Source organism: Mesoplodon bidens (genome assembly GCF_964165515.1).
Source record: "Mesoplodon bidens genome assembly, chromosome: 7".
Classification (NCBI taxonomy): domain Eukaryota; kingdom Metazoa; phylum Chordata; class Mammalia; order Artiodactyla; family Ziphiidae; genus Mesoplodon; species Mesoplodon bidens.
In genome coordinates, this window is record NC_138164.1 from 100,869,408 (window position 1) to 100,890,927 (window position 21,520).

General features: G+C 53.4%; 1 protein-coding gene across 5 annotated transcripts in view; it reads left to right on the plus strand.

Annotated features, from left to right (window-relative positions):
* The first annotated feature begins 6,729 nt into the window (after positions 1-6,729).
* Positions 6,730-21,520, plus strand: part of CD82 (CD82 molecule) — a 52,600-nt gene continuing 37,809 nt past the window's right edge. For 2 of the 5 annotated variants that reach the window (XM_081240997.1, XM_081240998.1), the window contains exon 1: positions 7,186-7,231. Coding sequence is in view for 1 of the 5 variants with exons in the window: in XM_081240995.1 (XP_081097121.1) it covers positions 6,766-6,838 (73 nt within the window). In the remaining 4 variants the exon portion in view is untranslated. Of the gene's footprint in view, positions 6,839-6,981; positions 7,232-21,520 lie in introns of those variants that run through there. The other 3 variants (XM_081240995.1, XM_081240999.1, XM_081240996.1) reach the window with 3 other exon arrangements.

A 21,520-nucleotide genomic window follows, 5' to 3' on the forward strand; every position in this document is an offset into this window, starting at 1 on the left:
GGGACCCTCCCCTGTTTCTCCAGGCTTTCCTCTCCTGGTCTCACTCCAGGTTTCTCTGGATTGGCTGCACTGGGTGGTATGGACACCAGAGGGCGCTAAATGCTCATTTTGGAGGGAAGCGTGTGGGAATTTTTTTTTTTTTTTTTTTTTTTTTTTTTTTTTTGGTGTGTGTATGTTTTAATCTCTACATTTCTGTTAGGGAAAGAAACGACTTGGAGACAACTAACCAGTCTGTCTTATAACCCTAATAGAGCAAATGTTGTATGTGCATTGCCTGCAGCTTACAGGTGAGGAAACAGACCCAGGCAGGTGAAGATGCAAGCTTAAGGTCACAGGGCTAGAAAATTATCAGGGCAGGGACTTGAACATAAACCATCTCTCAGAGAGGACGGCTGTGCTAACACCGTAGTTTTCTTAGGGAGGGTCATGGAGAGAAGGGAAGAAAAGACTGTGGTGTTTTCCTACAGACGTCTGTGTGGCTGTGCTGCCACTCAGAGAGCTTTCAGTACAAATGCCAATTCAACCAGCATCTGTTGAGCCCAAGACTGCAACCTCCGTTGCCCATGGGGACTAGGCAGGTCACAAAAATGAGGAGAGCAGGTCGGGTAGGCAATGGGGACTGGGGGGGACTATGGCCAGCTGGAGGGTGAATGTTACAAACGAAGGGGACACCACACTCAGGTCCACCAGCTCTTGCCCTGTCAGGATGCACGTCAGGGTGTTTGGGTTTTTCTGTTTTTTATCAGAAGCTGTATGTCTAAATGTTATGAAATCCCCCAATGTTGAAATACCCGTGACAAATGCAAAACTTTTTCAACTCAGCTCTCTGAGCCTTGGCGTTCTCAACCTTACAATGGGGAGACTGTCTACACCATTGGCTCCTTGGGCCACAGGAGTGTTCTTTTTAGCCTTGTGCCGGTTTCAGGGAAGGATCTCACGCTGGTTTTGCGCAGCTCCACCCAATGGCAGGAGTGAGAGCTGCCATTTCTAGTCCCCTTTTGGTAGCAGCTCCCCATCCATCTCAGGGACTCAGGGGTATCTGGAGACACCAAAACAGGGTTGTCCAGAGGAGCCTTTTCTGTTTTCTGCTTTTCTGCTCCAACAACTCTTCCCTGTGGGCATAGAGGTCACAAGAAATGGTCTCTAACAGGATCTACTGGGGTTCAAGAAGAAAATGATAGGAGTGCTTTATATTTGTATATCTTGAATATTTTAAATAACATTTTTTTTTTTGCGGTACGCGGGCCTCTCACTGTTGTGGCCTCTCCCGTTGCGGAGCACAGGCTCTGGACGTGCAGGCTCAGCGGCCATGGCTCACGGGCCCAGCCGCTCCGCGGCATGTGGGATTTTCCCGGACTGGGGCACGAACCCGTGTCCCCTGCATCGGCAGGCGGACTCTCAACCACTGCGCCACCAGGGAAGCCCCTTAAATAACTTTTTATCTTGTCTTTTCAAATTTTGTTTTTGTGTATGGCTTGGAATATGCCAAATGGTAGCAAATCAGTGCATACATCTCGATTATAAATAAATAAGCTAACACATATTGGCATGGGGGCTCATGACTGCTTGGGGTACCCAACTCATGCCGTGGGGTTGACCTGATGCCTGAAAGGGGAAAACAACAGGCATAACAGGGAATGGTGGATGGGGAGACATCATTCAATAGTTTCAAAGTTACCCAAGTGCCACAGTTGTTTAAAAAAAAAAAAAAAAAAAAAAGCTTCATAATATGTAAAGCACTACACAAATGCTTGTTATCAAATTAGTTAAATATACCCAAAGTCATTCTTAAATTGTCTGGAGCATGGTAAGAGTTTGCTTTAAAAATGGAGGCTCTGTTATTATTTTTTGCTGTTGCTCTTGGTATTGTAACACTGTGGGGTACCACTGCACTGGTTTCTGGGTCAGCTGGCCCACTGTGCTGAAAGCCCCATTGAGGCCAGGGCTGCGTGGGATTAACCCCTGGACCTTCAGATGTAGCGGGGGGCAGGGTGGGATTTGAGCAGGGGTCTAAATGATCTTTGTTAAATGGCTGAGATGGAGAAAAATCAACGGCTCAGTCTCTGCTGGGAACTTGGATCCTGTCCCAGCTACAGCCCAGCTATAAGGGGCTCAGAGTTTAGATCCTCATCCAGTTCTTTGGAGAAGAAAGGCCCTGGCCCTGTTGAATCCATTCAAATGCAGGAGTTACTGTGCTTAGCAATAGACTCAGGATCGATAAATGGCTATTAACCATTTCCTGGCCCAAGACCCGGCAAGAGGACAGAGTACGGAGCAGATTTATGTCAAGCGTCCGGGGACCAGCATTCTTTCTACTTCTCAAGCAGGAAGCAGGGTCCTTTCAAGGCCCTGGGGGGTGCTCTTTGATGCAGTGTGAGCTTTTAGGAATAGACCACATGGTTTAGTGTTGGTGGTCAGAACCTGGGTACCTAGGTCCTATGCAACTTGGGCTTTTCCTGTTACGGTCAATTTCTGCAACCGAAAACTAAGTTGGCTAGAAACTATCATGTCTCTTGTCACTTACTAGTTGTGTGACCTTGAGCTGGTCACCTACCTTCTCAATGCCTCCATTCCCACATCTTGGAAATGGGCATCGTAATAGTATGTACCTCCTAGGGTCGTTGTTATGAGGATCCAGGGGTGCTATTTAAGTTTATAATTTTAAGGAAACCATGCAGGTCGAAGGGAGGGAGGTGCTAAATCTGTTCTGAGGACTCTCTGAAGAAGGATGATCCTAAATAACCTAAACACTCAGGACTAAGTGTCTGCTGCCAGACTTCTGATTCATTTGTGCACAAATGGTTGTGTAAGAAAATATTGGGCACCTTTTTCTTTAAATCAGCTGAATTCAGACTCTCAGTTCCCACCAGAGGAATATCTACTCCAGTCATTCTGAGGTCCCACTTGGGACAGACTGTGTTTTCCAGATTGAGTTTCCCACCAACTAGAATATCTGCAACAATATCTTCTGCCCTTCTGCAAGCGCTTCCAGAACATTGCCACCCCTCATCAAGAGAAGGAGACTATGTCCCCTCCCCTTGAACCAGGTGGGCTTTTGTAATTGCCTCCGCTCATAGAATACAAAGGAAGTGATACTACATGATTTCTGAGGCTAGGTCATAAAATGCCATAAGATGCCATATGCTTCTATCTTGTTCTCTGTTAGCTCTTGAAACCCAGCCATCTTGCTGTGAAGAGGCCCCAGCAGCCTGCCGAGAGGCCTCATCGAGAGGAACTGAGGCCTTGGGCGCCAGCTCTAGCTGACAGCCCGCACCAACTTGCTAGCCAGCTGAGTGAGTGCACCATCTTGAAAATGGATCCTCAACCTCCAGCTGAATCAGCTGATATTGCCTAGAGCAGAGATAAGCCTTCCCCACCGAACGTACCCCAAATGACAGACTTATGGGCTAAATAAATGACTGGGTGGTTTGTTACATAGCAATAGGAAACAGATGCACCACTCTCCCCCATCCCTCTCCTCCTCTTTCCTCCCAGAGCTGTACAAGAGTCTTGGGGCTTTTCCTAGGCCCAGGCACTGATGAGACCCTGACACCCATGTTCTTGTCCACAAGGACCTTCAGATCTCCTGCTTTGCCACCTTTGGGGTGGAGAATCTTTGGGAGGCTGGGAACCCCATGGCCATACCCTTTTGAGGTCTTATAATCACCATCTCCCCTACCTCCAAGTTGACCATTTGATATTTTTTGGCCATGCCATGTGGCTTGAGGGATCTCAGCTCCCCGACCAGTGACTGAACCCAGGCCACAACAGTGAAAGCCTGTAATCCTAACCACTAGGCCACCAGGGAACTCCCTAGAGTGGTTCTTCTTGCCCCTTTTCCTGCCTCCAAAACTCCTGGTTTCACTTCTGGAATGGACTGGAGAATTTCCCAAAAGATGGAAGTAATCTCTCACTAGAGGTGGCTGTGCTCTCTGCCTGGAAAAATGACCGAGGTAAGTCACGGTGAAGCCTGACTCCCGCTGGAAGAGAGGAAACGCTGAAAAACCAACCCAATTTGACATTTCAGTAAATAACTGAGACACACATCTATTCATTGACTGTCCCTTAAGCTCCCAATGTGTGCCCAGCATTATGCTGGGTGCTGGGAAGACAAAGCTGAATGGCAGTGCCACCCACAGACTTGGACAGGAAAGCCACCTGTGACCACCCAAAGCCTGCACCCCACCCTCCTCCTCCCTCATGCTTCAGGTATCTAAAAACCTAGAAATCTCTGCCTAGATGGCCCAAGCCCAGTTTTAGGGCTTACACAAGTGACTTCTCCAGGTCCATCCGTCTGAGGGTACAACATGCCCCCGTGTGCACCCCTAGAGGGGTGACTTGAGTGGTAGCTATAGGCAAGGTGTGTGGACAGAGTTTGGGCATGTGGGCTGAGGTGTTCACAGGCCTGAGTCCTAGGCTACGTGTGACACAGGACACAGACGGTGCTAGGAAGAGAATTAGGGTGGGTGTGCTGAAGGCTAGGGTCAGGGCTGACTCACCCCTACACCCACCATGTCCCTGCATAGAATTACAAAGAGTACAAGAATTCTAAATTTCAACATGGCCTTCTTGGTCATTATAAAGAATATTTCTCAAGGCAGGAGAATAGACATATTTTATTTTACAGTCTGTTAAATGTTTAGATATATATGTGGGCCTCAGTTTTCGCAATCAACATGTCAGAGTAGCTCTGTGGGACCGGACCAGTGCCCCAGGCTGTAACTCCTATAGGAGACCCTCTTCTGTGGGCTGCAGAGGATGGTGGGAGAGTCTGGCAGAGATTGCAGACTGCCCTCCATGTTGCCCCAGCTGCCTCCATCTCTAATCTGGAGCGACAGAGACAGGAAGGGGTGGCAGATGGGACTCATGTGACCTAATGCCTGCCTGGGGGAAGAGGGGCGTTGCTGATGGAATCCAGCTGTTTTGCCACCTGCCAATCACCATCACCAACACCCCCAGCTTGAGGGGAGGGGATCCGGAGCAAGGTAGGAGAGGAAGGTATTTCATGCCCATTTTGCACAGATTGGCTAGGGTGGGGAGCTGGAGTCCAGGCCAAGACAGAATAACACTGTGCTTCCCGAAGTATGGTCCCTGGACCAGTAGCATCAACATCATCCAGAGCTTTTTAGGCTCTTGGCCCCTTGCAGGAAAGATGGTGTCCTTCTGTGGGAAGGACAACAGTATGGGACACTTCTGGGCTTAAAGAACTCCCCAGCCCCACTCCTCTGGCTTGATGTGGGGATTCTATGAAAGGGACTTTTTACTGGAAAGAAAACATTTATTTATTGAGCATGCACAGTGTCCAAGAGTGGACAAACACTTCACGAGCACTACCACGTTTAATCCTCAACAGCCACCCTCAAGATTGGTATTATTTTTATTATCATGATATCCCTTTTAAGGGCTCAGTCTAGAGGGGTTAAGTACCTTCCTTGCCTTGCCTTGGGTGACAAGGCTCCCAGGAGGCTACTTGGTCTGTGTGATTCTCAGAGCACCCTGACTTCTTCACCTTTATGCTAAACAGTGGTTCTCAAACTGAAGTGGGATTCAGAATCACCTTGAAGCCTTGATAAAGCAAACTGCTAGGCTCATCCCCCAGCGTTTCTGACTCGGTAGATCTGGGATGGGGCCCCCAAACACACGTTCCTAACAAGTTTCCAGATGCTGCTGCTGCTGCTGGTCCAAGGACCGTGCTTTGGGAACCACCTTGCTGGGCGGGGATCCAGCTCCCCGCCCTACTGCACCCATGCAAAACCAGCACAATCATACCTTCCCCACAATGATGTCCTTGTGAAATGCCAGTGAGATAATGGGAGTGAAAGAGCTTTGTCAGCTGCACAGCTCAATGGCTCTGGTCATAACCCAGGGACCTGAGGCTGGTCCCTGGGGTCTGGGTGTGTGGAGGGCTGGGATGCAGGTGCGGGTATCACAGCCATCCGGAGATCTTTTGCAGCCCATCTTAATTCTGAGCCACTTCTTCTCAAGGGAGAAAGCCAGCTTCTCATGGATGGACCAGCAGCCCCTGATGCCCCCCAGCTCATCAACCCATGCCTCCTCCCTTACCTCTGGCAGCCTCCTAGCACTGCCTCAGCAGACGGCTGGTCCGGGCTACTCCTCCAGGGGCCAGTCCAGGCAAGCTGGTGCAGCATCAAGCCTTGTGATTCACGGCCTGGGACTGAGTCCTGCTCACCACCCTTGTGAGGTTCAGAGGCCGTGACTTCCCTTCTCTAAGCCTCAGGTTGCTCATTGGTAAAATGGGCGCAACATCTGCATAGAGTTGTGCAAATTCAACGGCCAGTACTTTTAAAGTACTTTTCTAAGCCACAGCTTGGCACACAGCCTGGCCGCTGGCGAAAGTTCAATCAGTGGTAGCTGTTAGTGGGCCCAAGCCACCTCCTGGTAGAGGCCCGGACTTGGAATGCAAACCGCTCCCACGCCGTTCCCCGGTTGCACCCGGATACACCCGCCCCGGAATGCCAGCGTGGGGATCCGGAGGCCTGCCTGCCTTGGGTAGGGTTGCCAGAGTAGGGCAGGGTAAGATTAGGGAGGCGATGAAGCGAGGAAGGGGCGTTCCTGGGGAGAGGCCTCAAACTAGGAGGGCCGGGGGCGGGGATAAGCCCGGAGGAGAGGGTGTCGGAGGCGGGGGTGGTGGGAGGGCCTAGGGAAGTGGCCAGCGGCCTGGGAGGAGCGTGGGAAGGCCGAGGAGGGGCGGGACCGTTAGGAAGCGCTGGGAGTGAGGTTTCCCACCCGGCAGGGCTGAGGCTCATGCCCACCCAGACAAGGCTTTATCCGGGCAGGGCCCGGGGCCTGGAAGGGCGCAGAAGACCCGGCCGAGGAGGCAAGCCCAGGGAGGGCCCCATCCACAGGGTGAAGTTGGGCCGTAGCGGGGCGGGGCGAGGGGCGTAGCTCCGTCCCCCGCAGGACCGGGGCCGGGGCTGGCCAGTTAGAGCAGGGTGGCCGTAGCGGACAGAGCTCGATCCGGCTGGAAGCCAGTCAACATTCCTGCAGGGTCTGGGGGCGGGGCTGGCGGGCCCAAGTCAGGAGGCCGAGGGGCGTGTCTGGGGCGCGGCCTCAGGAGGGCGTGGCCTGGCCGAGGCCTTTGCGTTCCCCGACAACTGCCGGGAGGGGGACGACCGAGCTACTGAACCCAGGGCTGCGCAGTCGGACGCTGACTGGGGCGCGAACGGGCGACGCCAGGCTTGCAGCGCCGAGCAAAAAGCAGAGCCAGCAGGTGAGAAGGGGGTGGGGGGAGGCCTGCCGGCAACCACGAGCAAAGTTAGTTTTCGTCCCCACTTCCAGAGACCGCTCGGGCAGTTTTCTCGCAACAAGTGACAGGTCGGGCCAAGAAGGCAGCTGGTGGGTGAGAAGGAGCTTAAGTTCCCAAGTCCTGACCCCCAGTTCTCCGGCTCCTCCGTGCTCCAGCTGTGTGACCCCGGGCGCGTCCCCCCACCTTGCCCTGGACCTCTCGGGTTCCAGTAAAAGGAGGAGGTTGAACTAGGTGGACTCCGTGTTCTTATTGCCCTTTCCACTGAAACCCCGGAAGGTGAGGCTGGCAGGTGAGAGCGGACTCAACAGGTATTCGGATTGCGTCGCCCAGACTACAGTTTGTTTCCCTGCAGAGTGACACTGAGCAAAGCGAACTCTCTGCGAGTGTGAAGCGAATTGCTTTAAAGGTCACACTAGTTCCTCGCATGGGACTTGAACCCACAGGCCTGGGAACCGGGGGGCAGAGCCGGGGGGGTGGGGTGGGTGCCCAAGTCAGGGAGGTTTCAGCCTCCCCTTCCCCCCAGCTCTGAGAGCCTAGTAAGACTTGGGGTGGGAAACTCAGCAGGGCATTTGTCCCCTCCCAGGGCTTTTCCAAGTGAGCTGGCTTGGGAGGCCCCTGGCGGAAACTAGGGGACAAGTTCTTATTCGGGTGAGTGGGGAAGACAAGGGAAAACCCCCGCAAACATTGGGCCCAGAATCAAGCCCAGAGCCGGGGCTCTTGCTGCATGCCCAGGGTTCCTTCCTTGGGCTGGAGGTTTCTGTCCCTGGTGGCGGTAGGTGCTCTGTGCCAGGGCCATAGTAGTTGGGCAGCCTAGTTCAGTGGTCAAGGACTTGGGACCAAATTTGGATTCCACTCCCCCTTCAAGCTTCAGTTTCCTCATCTGTTAAATGGGGGTAGTGATGGTACTCAACGTTAGTAGTGAGGACTTAATAGAATAATGTGTATATAGTGCTTAGCAAGGCGCCAGGCACCCAGTGAGGCCTCATTGTATGACAGCTGCTCTGATGTGGATGGGCAGGTGATAGACTGGCTTCCTGCCTGGGAATGAGACTGTTTTTGGAGGGCTGGCTGCAGCTCCTCTTGACCTTGTGAGAGCCAAAACTTGCCACCTGCCACCAGCATCACTTTGCCCATTTTGGGGTTGGGGAATGTGTCATCTGGACCAAAGAGTAGCTGAGTTTTCAGTAATATTGCTTGCAGTTGTTAGGTGTCCCATTAAATAAACCCCCAAATGTTTACTTAGCACCTACTATATATTAGATGGAGCTAGGTAATACAGAGGTGAAATAGCCTCTGGGTTCTGCCCTCATTTTGAGTTGCTGACAGTGAGGTCCCCATCCCCACCATGCCTCTGCTGGAGAGGGTAACTTACACCCAGAGCTCAAGGCCAGATGAGATCTCATGGGTTTGTACTGCCCTGGTGGCCAGAATCCAGCTCTTCCATTGCATGCTTGGCTCAGGGTGGAGGTGAGGGGCAGTGCGGGCACCTTTTATCTGTTTGATCAGGGTTGGACACTGAAGGTGGCTGGCTCCCTGCATCTCCTGGGGAGATGAGCCCTACACTGTGGAACCAGCTGGAAAGCACTATGGGACAGAGTTTGACTGAGGGCTGTGCTATGTGGAGGAAACAGCGTGTGTATGTATGGGAGGGTGGTGCTCAGGGTAGGTGAGACACGGGAGAAAGGGAGGTGGTGAGACTTGAACAGGGCTTTCTGCCTGAGATCCCAAGTTCTGGTTGGGCTTGGATCAACGTGGGGCCCCAGACTCCCCTCTCCAAGCATTTGAGTGGCTGAAGATTAGAGTTTGGTCTGGTGGGGAGGGAGAGGGGTCAGTAGGTGTTGCCTGTGTGGGGGGCAGGGAGGAGATGTTCATTTCAAACAGTGCTTAGTTAACATCTACTGGAAAGTCCTCCTACCACCCCTCCACCCCACGTGATGAATGATGGACAATGACACACTGACCCCATCCTTAGTTGCTTACCATCTGGTGAGGAACTTAGACAAGGGGACTCTGATAGGAGATAGATGAAGGGTCAGAGAGATCTTCAGGAAAGCTTCATGGAGGAAGTGGAGTTCTGGGTGGGCCTTAAGGATTGCAAAGGTTTCAGTAGCCACAGCAAATATAGTGTTTTGGGAAGAGGAGGATACCTAGGGGAAGACAAGGAGGTCAGTATGTTCAGGGGATTTTGTTTTTTTTTCAGCCTTGTTTGAAAGTAGCCCACATACTATATAGCAGACACTATGAGCACAGCTTTGGTACTTTTACAGCCACCAAGACCAGGGTTCAGATCCGATGGGAAAGGGAACCAGAGGGTTCAGGGGACTTTTAGGAAACTGCTAGATTGATCAGTCTGGCTGAAGAGCTGGGACTGTGCAGGGATGCGAAGGGGGAATGGTCGGTTGCATCAACTTGTGGAGGACCTTGAATGCCAAGGTGAGATGTTTGGATTTGATTTGTAGAAAGTGAAGGCCGCTGAAGGTTTCCAAGCAGGGGAGTGACATAGTCAGGGTGGCACTTTTGGAAAGACAGTCTTGCCAGGTGCACTGGGTTGCAGGACCCAGTGGTCAAGGGATAACGAACCGATGGCTGTGATGATGGGGAAGCAGGGGCCTGGGGGGCTTTGGGGATGTCTGCAGCTGGGGGAAAGGAAAGGCACTGTTGGAGGGGAGGGGGAACAAGTGCCCCGGTGGGTGCCCTTTGTTTCTTTCGATCCCCCATGGAGCCTAGACCCTGGTGCATAGCAGGTGCTCAGGAAGGTGGCTGGATTGGGCGGTTAAAGGCACTGGGGAGGGTGACAGGTGCTACAGAGTGATAGAGAGGGAGCCGCCCAAGAAGGCTCTGTGTTTGCCCATGAAGGGGAGGCCTCTGGGCCGAGTGGAGGGAACTTGAGCCAGTCAGCAGGGGCTGGGGGGGCGGGAGAGCAGGGCGGCTGGAAAGAAGTACCTGCACCTCTTCCCTCCTAGTCCCAGCCCAGGGAAGGCCAGGGTGAGAGGTTAGCCAGCTGGGGCACAGAGTTCCCACATGCGGCAGGGGGCTGGATTTTGGGTTCCTCCAGGGCTCCTCTGAAGTTTCTGCAATGTGGGGCAGTCCCCTCTCTCTTGTGGCCTCAGACTTTTGAACCACTTCCTGGAAGCGCCTCACCCCCTTTTCGTACCCTCCAACCATGGGGACGCAGCCCCTGTTCACCCTGAGGACCAGACAGCCCCTCCTGGCCCAGGGCAGAGCAGCCCCAAGCCCCGAGCATTCCTTTCGATTTGGAGCATCTGGGGCCAGCTGGCACCCCCTGGTTTTGCCTCAGCCTTGACCCCCTGCTCCAAATCTTTACACCCACTTCCTCCACCCCACGGGAAACTCAGGGGGCGGTTATGATTTCACGGAAGAATCAAACAATCAGGAGTTGGCTCTGTGAGAGGCAGGCAGGAGGGAAGAGCCTGGGCCCCTGTGTGCAACAGGCCGGGGCCAGGGTTGGGGGTCCGGTTTAATCTCAGCAGGAACTGCCCTGCCCACCGGCTTCCCCTCCTCTAAGCCTGGATCTGAGGGGCCAGGAGGGAAGCCTGGAGGTAAACATTGGCCGAGCTTCATGCTACGCTTGCTTCCCTCTTCCCTTCGCCCCCTGATGCTGCCTGTGAGGAGGCCAACCACAGGCCCAGGACCCCTGTGACGGCCCCGCTGGTGTCTGGGGGCTGTCTGGTTCCTGACTCACCCCTGGGGTTCCCCCTACACCGTGGTTTTCCTGTCAGCAGCTGATTCACTCTGTGCTGACATGGAGACGCAGCTGAGGGGAGGGAGGAGGCCTGTCTTCTGGTTCTTAGAGTTAGTTCCAGCTCTTCTGTTTACAGGCTGTGTGACCTTTCATGAGTTCCTTCTCCTCTCTGGGCTTTCCTTCCCTCCTCTGCTAGTGGCCTATTCTTTACTTGGCTCTCAGGGGGTTCTGTAATCTGGACTCTGTCGTTTGTAAAGTAGGGCACATGTGAGTGCACACACACACCACACACACACACACATACAACACAGGGTCTCAATACAGAGTGGAACTGGACAAGTCTACCTCCTAACCTTGCCTGCCCCCCACCTGAAGCACCCTTGTCTACCTTCTGCCTGTCCACAGATGAGGGAGATGGTACAGCATGGTGGTGAAGAGTTGGACTTGGAGCAAAATCTTGGCCCTGACCATTCCTAGCTATTTGACCCTTTCTGAGCCTCAGTTTCTGAATCTCTAAATTGGGGATAATAATGGCAACTACTTCATAGGGTGACGTGAGGATAAAACAAAAAAGTGCATGTGTTGGGGCTTCCCTGGTGGTGCAATGGTTGAGAGTCCGCCTGCCGATGCAGGGGACACGGGTTCGTGCCCCGGTCCGGGAAGATCCCACATGCCGCAGAGCGGCTGGGCCCGTGAGCCAAGGCCGCAGAGCCTGTGCGTCCGGAGCCTGTGCTCCGCAACGGGAGAGGCCACAACAGTGAGAGGCCCGCGTACCGCAAAAAAAAAAAAAAAAAAAAAAAAAAAGGGCATGTGAAGCGCTTAGCCATTTTCTACCTACACATGGTGTATCCTCCATGAATGAGAGCTGCTGCTGTCCTTATTTTCTGCATCTGGCCAGTGTTCAAGGCTTATACTAGGCTGCTTCTCAGGCCCCCAGAGACATTCCCCAGAGCACCAGCCTTCCGTATGGGCCCTCTGTGCCTCTCCAGCGTGTGTGTACGTGCTCCAAGACACCAGTCATTTCCACCTGTGTGGTGCTCTTCCTGGGGGTGGCTGGGTCTCCCCACCGTGACTCTGAGCTTCCTGAGGGGATGTAGGTCTGAACGTCAATGGCAGACTTTCTCCAAAACCCCTCCTTTCCCTTCCCCTCCTTCCTCTGCGCTTGCCTACACTGAGTACTTGCCTCTTTGCTGCTGTTTGGTGGCATATGGAGTATCTCTGTGAACCCTCCCAGCCAAGGACTGCCCCATCCATCTCTGTGTCCTGACTCCTGGTACAAGGCCTGGCCCACAGCGGGCACTCAGGAAATGATGGTTGAATGAATAAGTGATTCTCCTCAGGGTGGCCCAGTAGGACCCAGTTCAGAGCCAGATCCTCAGTGGCTCCTTTTGGCAAAGGCGGGGCTGGGAAGCAGGGTCTGGATGCCCCTGCCTTGCCCTTCAGGCCTGCCCATCCCGTGCCTGCAACCGGGGTCCAGGGAGGTGGGAATGGTGTGGCTGGCCTGGGATTTCTTCAGCCCGGGCTCCGGCTTCCCTCATGAGGCCCAGCTTTTCCCCTCCTGAGAGGGGAAGAGCCCAACTTCCTCCAGCCCCAGCCTTGTGAGAACCACTCTGGCCCTTAGTGAACCCTAACTCAGCAGAAAAGGCACGTTCAAGACAGCAGTTATTTGTGGAAGGTGCTCCTGCCCCGTGAGGCGTGGGCGCAGGGCTGGGGGATGGGAAGATGCCCTCCAGGAGGCCCACCCCTCACATTATCCCTGGAGACCACCAGGTGGGCAGCTCTGGGAGGCCCCGCCACTCTCTCCTCTGGCTTCTTTCCTGGAAGTGGGAGCTTCTGCCTTTCTTTGGGCCCCACCCCTGACTTTCCCTGCTGTGTCAAGAGGTGATCTGGGGTGGGAGTTCCTGAAGATTCTGGACCTAGGCTCATAGGACCCATGCAGAAAAGTGGACAAAGTGCCGGAAGCTGGGCATTAGGAAGCCTGGGTTCGGCTCCTGGCTCTGCTGTGAAGTTGCAGAGTGAGCTGCTCCAGGGGGGTGACCTCCTAGGCCAGTTTGCTTACTCCTCAGGCAGAAATGCTCCAGAAGCCTGCCTGGGGTCCAGCTGGCCCTGGCCCAGGAGAGTGGAGGACGAACCATAGGCAATGCCGTAGACTCTGGAATCAAACTGCCGAGGGATGATCATTTCTGCCTCTGCTCTTTACCTGCTGGGTGAGACCTTAGGCAAGTGTCTTAACCCCTCTGTACATCAGTTTCAGCATCTAAAATGGAGTTGGTTATAATACTTACTTCATAGGGTTGTTTGAAAATGATACGGACTAATGTATGTGAAGCATTTGTGAGACGTGCCTGGCACATAGTGAGTGCTTTATATGTACCAGATGTTTTGGATAGTGTTGCTATTATAAATAGGAAGCAGAATTTAAGTGTTTGGTGAATGGCTTGAGTCTGGGAATTTGGAGACCCGGGTTCTTACCCCACCTCATCCTTTACTTGCCACGTGACCTTGGGCAAGTTGCAGTCCTCTTTGGGCTGCCAAACTCTATTATCCTGCATTTGCTGCACTTGGCTTTTGTAAGACAGGCACATGTGATATCACAGTGCAGAGCTGCAGGGTTTTATTCAGGGAAAGGACTTCTGGGTGCCCAGCCTGTTCTCCTGCCCTGAGACAGCCACAGTAGGTGGGCAGGTTCCCACACTGTCACAGAGGTACTGCAGACACAGAACGACAGGGCAGCCCCCCGCAATGGCACTCAACAAGGCTAAAAAGTAGGTGGAACATTTAAATATACACATAATGGGATTATCTAGATCAAATTACAGACTTTTTTTTTTTTACTTTTCCCCATTTTCTGAATCTTCTGCAGTAAGCCCACATTATTTTTATGCTCAAGAAAGAAAGAAAGAACACACTTATACCGTACTATATATATTTAAACAAAAATGCATTATATGAACGTGGGATCATATTGAAGTTCTTGTTGTTGTTAATAAATCATATTTATTTCAAAAGGGGGTCGGGTGTTGGTTTGAAGTTAATGTCAATTTGTCAAGCCTCAGAAGACTGAGGGAGTGACTTGGAGGGAGACAAGAGTCAGATTCTGAATGGGATCATAATCCAGCTTCCATCGTGGTGGACACACCCTAAGTGCCGCCTGGTGTTTAGAAAGCTTTTCAACAATCCTTGACGCCGACGGGCTTACTTTCTTCACGTGTAAAATGGGGATAATAATAAGACATAATTCAGAGCGGTGCTGTGAAGGTTAAAGGAGCTTCACACTTGTTTAAGTTGCGAGGGAAGCCCTCTTCTTCTGAATCTGGAACCAAGTGAAAAGAACAGTTGACAAAGATGGAGCTCCAAAGGAAGCCCCGAGAACGTGGCTTTAGATCCAGTCCCCAGAGGGCTGGCTAACCGTCTGCCCTGGAACTGGCAGAGTTACGGTCCGGTCACAGGCAACTCTGAACAGGGGCCAGCCTCCCTGCAGGGGCTGGTATTATGCAGAGGAGCAGCCCAGAATGAACACTGCCTGCGGGCAGCCGCTGAGCATGCCCAGTACGTCTCCCAGATGAGCCAATCAGATAACTCACTGCTGGGGTCCTGGCCTGAAGTGAAGAAGTGGGTGGAGCGAGGCCAGAGGTGTTCTCCCCGTAGAGGTCCCTCCTCAGGGAAACAAGTGGAGAGAGAAATATGTGTTCCTCCTCATAACTACAGGGCGTTTCCAATGATACCTGGTAGGCAAACACTCAATGTTAATTTGACGTTGCTAACAATAATGATATAGCAATGAGTAATTCTACTACTGAAGTTGGAAAAATTACTCTCCCACCCACTGTCTTAGGATATGGAATATTAGAACGTTGTTGCAACGGGACACGATGAGACGTCCTCATTTATAAAGGAAATAGAAACTCAGTGGGGGTGGGGAATGACTGATTTGTCTGAGATCCCACCGCAAATGAGTGGGTGGCTAGCTAGGCCCTGGGTCACTGACGGTCACATAGGCAAGTCACCTCCCTGACCCTCTGACCTCTCTGAACTCACAGCAGAGGAGTAACTGCGGCAGGAGGCTGTGTCATTCAGGGGCTCTCAAATGCCCCTCTGATCCCCTTTCTCACCAATTTTGGTGAGGATTAAATGAGATAACTGCTCTGGGTAAAATGCTTAGTGGTGGGCCCAGCACACAATACTGCTTCCATACAAGCCAGTGCTTGATGAGGGTGATAGTGATGAATGAAGGCTGCACCTTCCACCCCTCTGAGGAAATGACAGAGTCCTCCTCCCCAAAGACCGAGGTCCCCGGTCTGGAGTGAAGGAGTTATCCAGGGCTGTTTGGAGATCTGGGGGTCAGGAGGACCTTAGACCTCTATGGGCCTGGTCCTCTATAAGACTGTCTGAGCCCAGCCTCGACCTGGGTGCTTTTGGCTTAGTATGAGGGCAAAGTTGGGAGCTTGTGACTAGATTCACAAGATCGTAGTCTTGTGGGCAGCATTATAGTTCATTGAGTCAACCTACCTACTCGGTCCGATCCCATGGACAACATTCAGCCTTTGCTTGCACACCTCAAGGCTTGGAGAGCTCACTACCTTTCATGTCTGGACATATCTGACTCTTAACAAATATTGTGTAGAATTTGAACAAACCCACTCTCCCTTGACTTGTTGGTCCTGATCATGCTTTGGGGACCACTTGGGGACCATGTAGAGTATGATGGCTCTCTGGGTGTGGGGGAGGGTAACCAGACCTCCCTTGTCACGCCCCACCCCACCCTCAGGCCAGTGATTCTGATGTAGCAAAGAGACATTTCTCTCAACTTTTTGTTGTTGTTTATTTTACTAATTTTTATTGGAGCATAGTTGATTTACAATGTTCTGTCCGTTTCTGATGTACAGCAAAGTGAATCAGTTATACATATATCCACTCTTTTTTAGATTCTTTCCCCTTTTGGTCATTACAGAGTGTTGACACTGTTCCCTGTGCAATACAGTAGGTTCCTGTGAATTATCTATTTTATATATTGTAGTGTGTGTATGTCAATCGCAATCCATTTCTGTCAACTTTTAAAAAAAGCCTTCCTCTCTACCTGAACCAATGGGCCCTTTAAAAAAAAGGCCCATTGAAGAAACAGTTTTGTGGGAAAAGTTGGAGGGTGAAGAACAGATGCAAAGGAGGAAATAACTGCTCAGAGATGTCCTGTGAACAGTTTGGTGTTCACACACACACACACACACACACACACAAGATCGGGATCCTACCCTGTGAACCACGTCCTGTGCTGCCACTTTTAGGTTAACGTCGTAGAGGGAGGATTTTTCCACGTTATTCAATATTCTTCCACAGCGTGTTTCCCGGCTCCCTAGTTTCATACCACGTGGATCTGCCGTGACCCAGTTAAGCATTCCTCTGCTGTTGCACACTTAGGCTGTTGAGAATTTTTCATTAGTACCCACATTGCTATAGTGACCACCTGGTCCATATTTCTGTTTTGTTCTCAACTTTAATGATCTTCACAGACTGAATTCTTCGAAGTGGCTGTCTTGTCACATGGTTTTTAAACTTAAGGTCCAAGGACCAGATTCCTGGGGGAGAGCCCTTTCCCTGATACGCACCAGCGTGTACCCGCACATGTAGCTCCAGCTCTCCTGGGACGAGAGGCACTGTCTGTCCCTCGGTGCTGGTTAGCAAGCTCACGGAGGGAAGGGGGCAGGCTCTTGGGGTGTGTGTGGGTGCACAGGAGTGAGACAGAAAGAGAAAGACAGATATGGAGGAGCTTTTCCTCCTCCATTGTGGTCTGACTTTGGACCCTCCTCCTCTCCGGGAGCCTGCGGCGTCATTAACTAATTATGGGATCTTTACTCTTTAATGACCTCTCTCCATGGTGACTCCTTCCTCCCCAACAGCCTTCTGGGAGCCAGGGAAAGTGAGATGAGTCGGTAGGAGGAGGTTTCTCTGGAGTAGGGCTGGGGGTCATGGGCTGGCGCAGTGGTTCTCAAACCCTGATATACCTCAGAGTCTCCTGGAGGGTTTGTTAAAGCACAGATCATACCCCCAGAGTTTCTGGTTCCATTGGTCTGGGGTGCAGCCTAGGAATGTGTGTTGCTAACACGTTCCCAGGAGACGCTGCTGCTCTGGGTGTGGGACCACACTTTGAGAACCAATGGAGTAGTGGATTGGGACAGGGGAGGCTGTGTAGTGAATTTCAGCTCCTGGGGCTGCTGCCAGTAGGAACCTTGCCTCCTTTAATAAAGGCTTGTGTGAAATTTGAACTAACCTTCCCTCTACCCCCACTTCATCACCGCTTCTCCAGTATGCACTGTTATATAGCCATGTGCAAGAGGATAAGATGATTACCACCATCCCCATTTTACAGTAAGGAAAACTGAGGCTCTGACAGGCTATCTGATAGATCCAGGGATGCTCTGAAAGCCGGCAGGAGTGCTAATACAGGACCGCTGGCCTTGTCACCTCTCCCTGCTCCTCCTGAATCTCATTCCCCACCCCCACCCCCACCAACACACACACACACTCTCTGGGCTTACCTCATGTAGGTGTGATGCAGGAGCAGAGGTACCTTCCCTGAACCCTGTGCCTGCCCTGGGGAACTCCAAGTGAGGGGGCTGGGAAGGCACGTTCCCCATCTCTGAGCCAGGGTTTTGCTCTACTTTTTACCCCCACTAACCATTCAGCAACGTGATCTTCTTCCAAGATCCAGTGTTCTCCAGCCAGTTTACGTTCCCAGTTATTGTTCTGGGCCACTTTTCCGGGGGGCTAGAAACTTTCTCTGGTTGAGCCTGGGCGCTGTGTGGCAGGCACAGCAGAGGGAGGGGAGAGAACCCTCACCTGTTGAGCATCTGATGTGCGCCAGGCCCGTCCCTGGGCACTTTGCAGCCGTGATGTCAGGTCATCCTCCCAGCAGTGCCCTCCCCCCAGCAGAGGTTATCATCAGCCCCCATTTACAGATGAGGGAACTGAGGCTCCCAGGGCTGAAATGACTTGCCCAACGTCACAGCTGAAGGAGGCAGAGCTGGGCTTTCAGTTCCAAACTCCAAGACTGGGGCCCCTGGTCTGGAGTGGCAGCGGATCCTGGACGGAAGGAGCTGGGATGTGGGGGACTCAGCCTGTGCTCCACCACCATCCATGCAGAGAGGGTCAGCCCAAGGAGCAGGGCTCCCCTGGGACTCAGGGTCTTGCAGTGGGAGGACCCTGGCCCAGCCACCAGGAGACCCAGTTCAGATCATGCTTCATTCACCTCAGAATGATACCTTATGCTTTATAGCTTTTAGCAGTGGACATTTTCTCACGTACTTACTCTTGCAAGCCTCCCAGCACCTTATGAAATAGGCAGGGAGGTTATTATCACTGAGCCCATTTTACAGATCACGACAGAGGCTGTGAGTGAGATGCCCAGGATCCTACAGCTCAGGAAGAGATAGAGCCGGGACTTGAACCTGTGTTGTCTTTGCTCCCCGTCCTGAGGCTGGTCCATCACCCCAAGCTGCATCCTAAGTAAGGAGGGAGAACTCTGGGCTACTCTCTATTCTCAGCTCAGGATTGCAGATCTCAGGGCTCTTAGTTGGGGTGGTGGCTCTTGGGTGCCAGGGTCCCAGGACTCCAGGAAAGGCTGGCCGGAGATCCTCACTCTGGGCCAAAAACCGTGGGGAAGGAAGATAGGGTGGTCCAGGCTGCCCCTGTTACTGGTTCCTGCCCAGATCCGGACATTTGAGGTCCCTGGTGGGAAGGAGGGTCTGGCCAAGGTCCCCCTCCCACCTCAGCTCCTGGTTGCTCTGAGGACTGTGCCTGCCCTCCTGATACACGATACAAAATTTTCCAGACTCTCAGGCCTCGGTGCCCCTGCCCTGTGGTTCTGCCTGAATGCCCTCAGCTCATCCCTTATCTTCTGATCTGTGTCTTCCTTGTCCCTCCAGACCCAGTTCTAGCCGCCTTCTTCCCTGTGGCCAAGGCAACTCAACTGTCTTGGGTTCTGTCCAACGGGTAAACTGGCTAACAGGGTTAGATAACTCACCAGGGTGGCCATGAGAGCAGGGACTGTGGTTCCTTTGGGCCCAAGCCCTGGGGGGTCTGTCAGGCTGGCAGGGCTCAGGGCGCTGGGTCTGCATGGGCTGGGGACAGCTGAGTCCCTCAGGGTCAGCCTCAGACCTGTGACTCATACTTTGCCCCCCTGCCCCCCCCCAGCAAGCCTCTTCTCTTTGACCACTGGCTTCTTTATAAAAATAAGAAAGCTATCTTCCTCACCAACCACTGTGAGGCTGGCGTGAGATGCAATATGCAAAACACCTGCTGCTGATGTCTCCTGGGTTCCAGGTGCTCGGGAAGTGCAGATCCCCCCCCCACCCCTTGCCTGCAATCAGCTTGGGTTTCATTCCTCCTCCACCCACCCAATCCCCTGGGATGGGTGTCTGGTTGGGCATTGGTGTCAGGCCTGAACTCTATCTTCTCTAGCTGGGAGGTATTCTAGGCAGATAACAGGGGAAGGATTGGGCAGAGGGACAGAATTAGCTCCAAACAGGCTCTGCCAGCCTCACGTTGTGACCCTGGGCACAGTACCTCCTGAGCCTCAGTTTCCAGGTCTGTGGAGGGGGCATACGCCTCTGACCTGTGTTCTCAGGGTCACACAGGGCTTCCTGGGAGAGCTGGAGGAGTAGGGGTGGGAATCCAGGTGACCTGAAGTGCTGCGTACTCCCTCCCAGGAGCCTGGCGTCCAGCCAGTCACAGTTCATTTCCATGTCCGCCTTCCTGCTGCGACACAGACAGCCCCCTTTCCCTCTGGCCACCTGGAAGCTCACCAGGCTGCTGTGCTCTTGGCTCTGGGCCTGGCATACGGGGTCACCATTCGTCTGGACTCGTTTCTTCCTGTGCAGCGCAGGGAGCTGGCCCGGGCCTGAAGCCCTGCCTGACTCAAGGTCCCTGCGCTGAGAACTCTCAGAACCCCACCCCTGGCCCCTGGGGCTCACTGGGGACACAGACCCCTTCCGGTAGCACCAAGCCCCTTTCCTTTCCATTTCTGTCTGTCTGCACACACTCCTCCTAACTCTCTGTGGCCTGGAACCTTCTCACGGTGATAATAATCACCATACTTCCCTTTATTGTGCTAGAGCATTTTGATTGCTCAAGCCTGTCTCCTCCCTATAAGGTAGGAGTGAATTGTTGTCGTCCCAGAGAGGGAAAAGGACTTTTCAAAGCCCGCAGTGGGGACTCACGACCTCTCTGCCCAGCTCCGTACCCCAGCCCTCAGTGGGTGCTCATATTCTTGGCTGAATTTTGCTGTAGGCGTGCCCCTGGAGTTGGGAGTGGGAAGTGGGTTGAGAGAAGGCGAGGGTGGCGGAGTCCTAGGTCTCCAGGGTTGCGGGGGCAGTACCCCTGCTTCTGGGGCTGGCGTAGGGATTATCCCCATTGCTGAGGGGGGGAAGTTGAGGTTGATGGGAGAGGAATGAGATAGTGAGGACCTGGCTGGGCTTTGCTCTTTCCTCCCCAGGGCTTGAGTTGGGGGGATTCCATGGGGCTGTGTGAGACCTGGGTGCTCGTTGTGGCTTAGGCGCTGCGGGCTGAGGTCAAGTCCCTCACCCTGCCTCAGCTCCCTTAGGGCCTGGGAGTGGCTCCAGCACCTTTCTGGTGATAAAGACCCAGCCCGCTCAGAGTCTCCGGAGGGGTGTGTGTGTGTGTGTGTGTGTGTGTGTGTGTGTGTGTGTGACGGGGTGGGTGTGTTTGTCCAGGCACCGCTTGGTGCTCCCAGAATCTGGGGGAGGCCAAGGCTAAGAAGAATGGTCTGGGAAAGGGATGGGCCATTGTTGAAGACTGGGGGTGGGATGGTGGTGAGCACCCCGGGCGGGCTGCAGGGCAGAGCTGGGCTGGCTCCCAGGGTGGGGTCCTGCCTGGGCCAGCAAGGCCTGCACGCCAGGAGAGCTTTTGCTTCAGGCCTCCCCTGAGGGCTTTCCGTGGAGACCAGAGAGGACCTGAGGTCTGCAGGCTGGAGCCCTGGCTGCATGGGAGGCTCCCTTCACCTGGGATCTGTCTGTCCTTCTCTGCCTACCATTCTCTGTCTCTCTTCCCTCATCTCTGCCTCTGCCTCTCTCACTCTCCCCTGCCTCTCTTTTTACCTGCCCCACAACCAATGCCCCCATCAGTCTCCCATGCCTCTGAAGCCAGAGCATCTCTGGAGGGTGTAGCAGGTGTTGAGGCCCAAGGCCACCCTGGCTGAGCCCAGTCTAGGGGAGCTGGAGCCGTCCCAGCCCTGCTCCTTAGCAATCCCTGAGGACCCAAGAGGCCCAGGGAGCCCTGGACAGGGATCCCTGACAGGCTGTGCTGGTCTCCTCTGTGACCCGCTTTCCTGCCCCAACTGCCATGTGTCCGGGTGGGTTAAATGGCCGCCGCCCTGCCTGGAAACTTGGGGCTTGGGCTCTGCTTGCCATGTGGGAGGTGCAGCCCTTCCTCCCAGCCCCGGAGGGCCTGGACCCCTGCAGCTGACTGTGGAAATGGGGCCCCCGGGCCACTCCTTCCTGGAGCCAGGTGCCCGCCACGGGGAGGACTGGCTGTGCTGG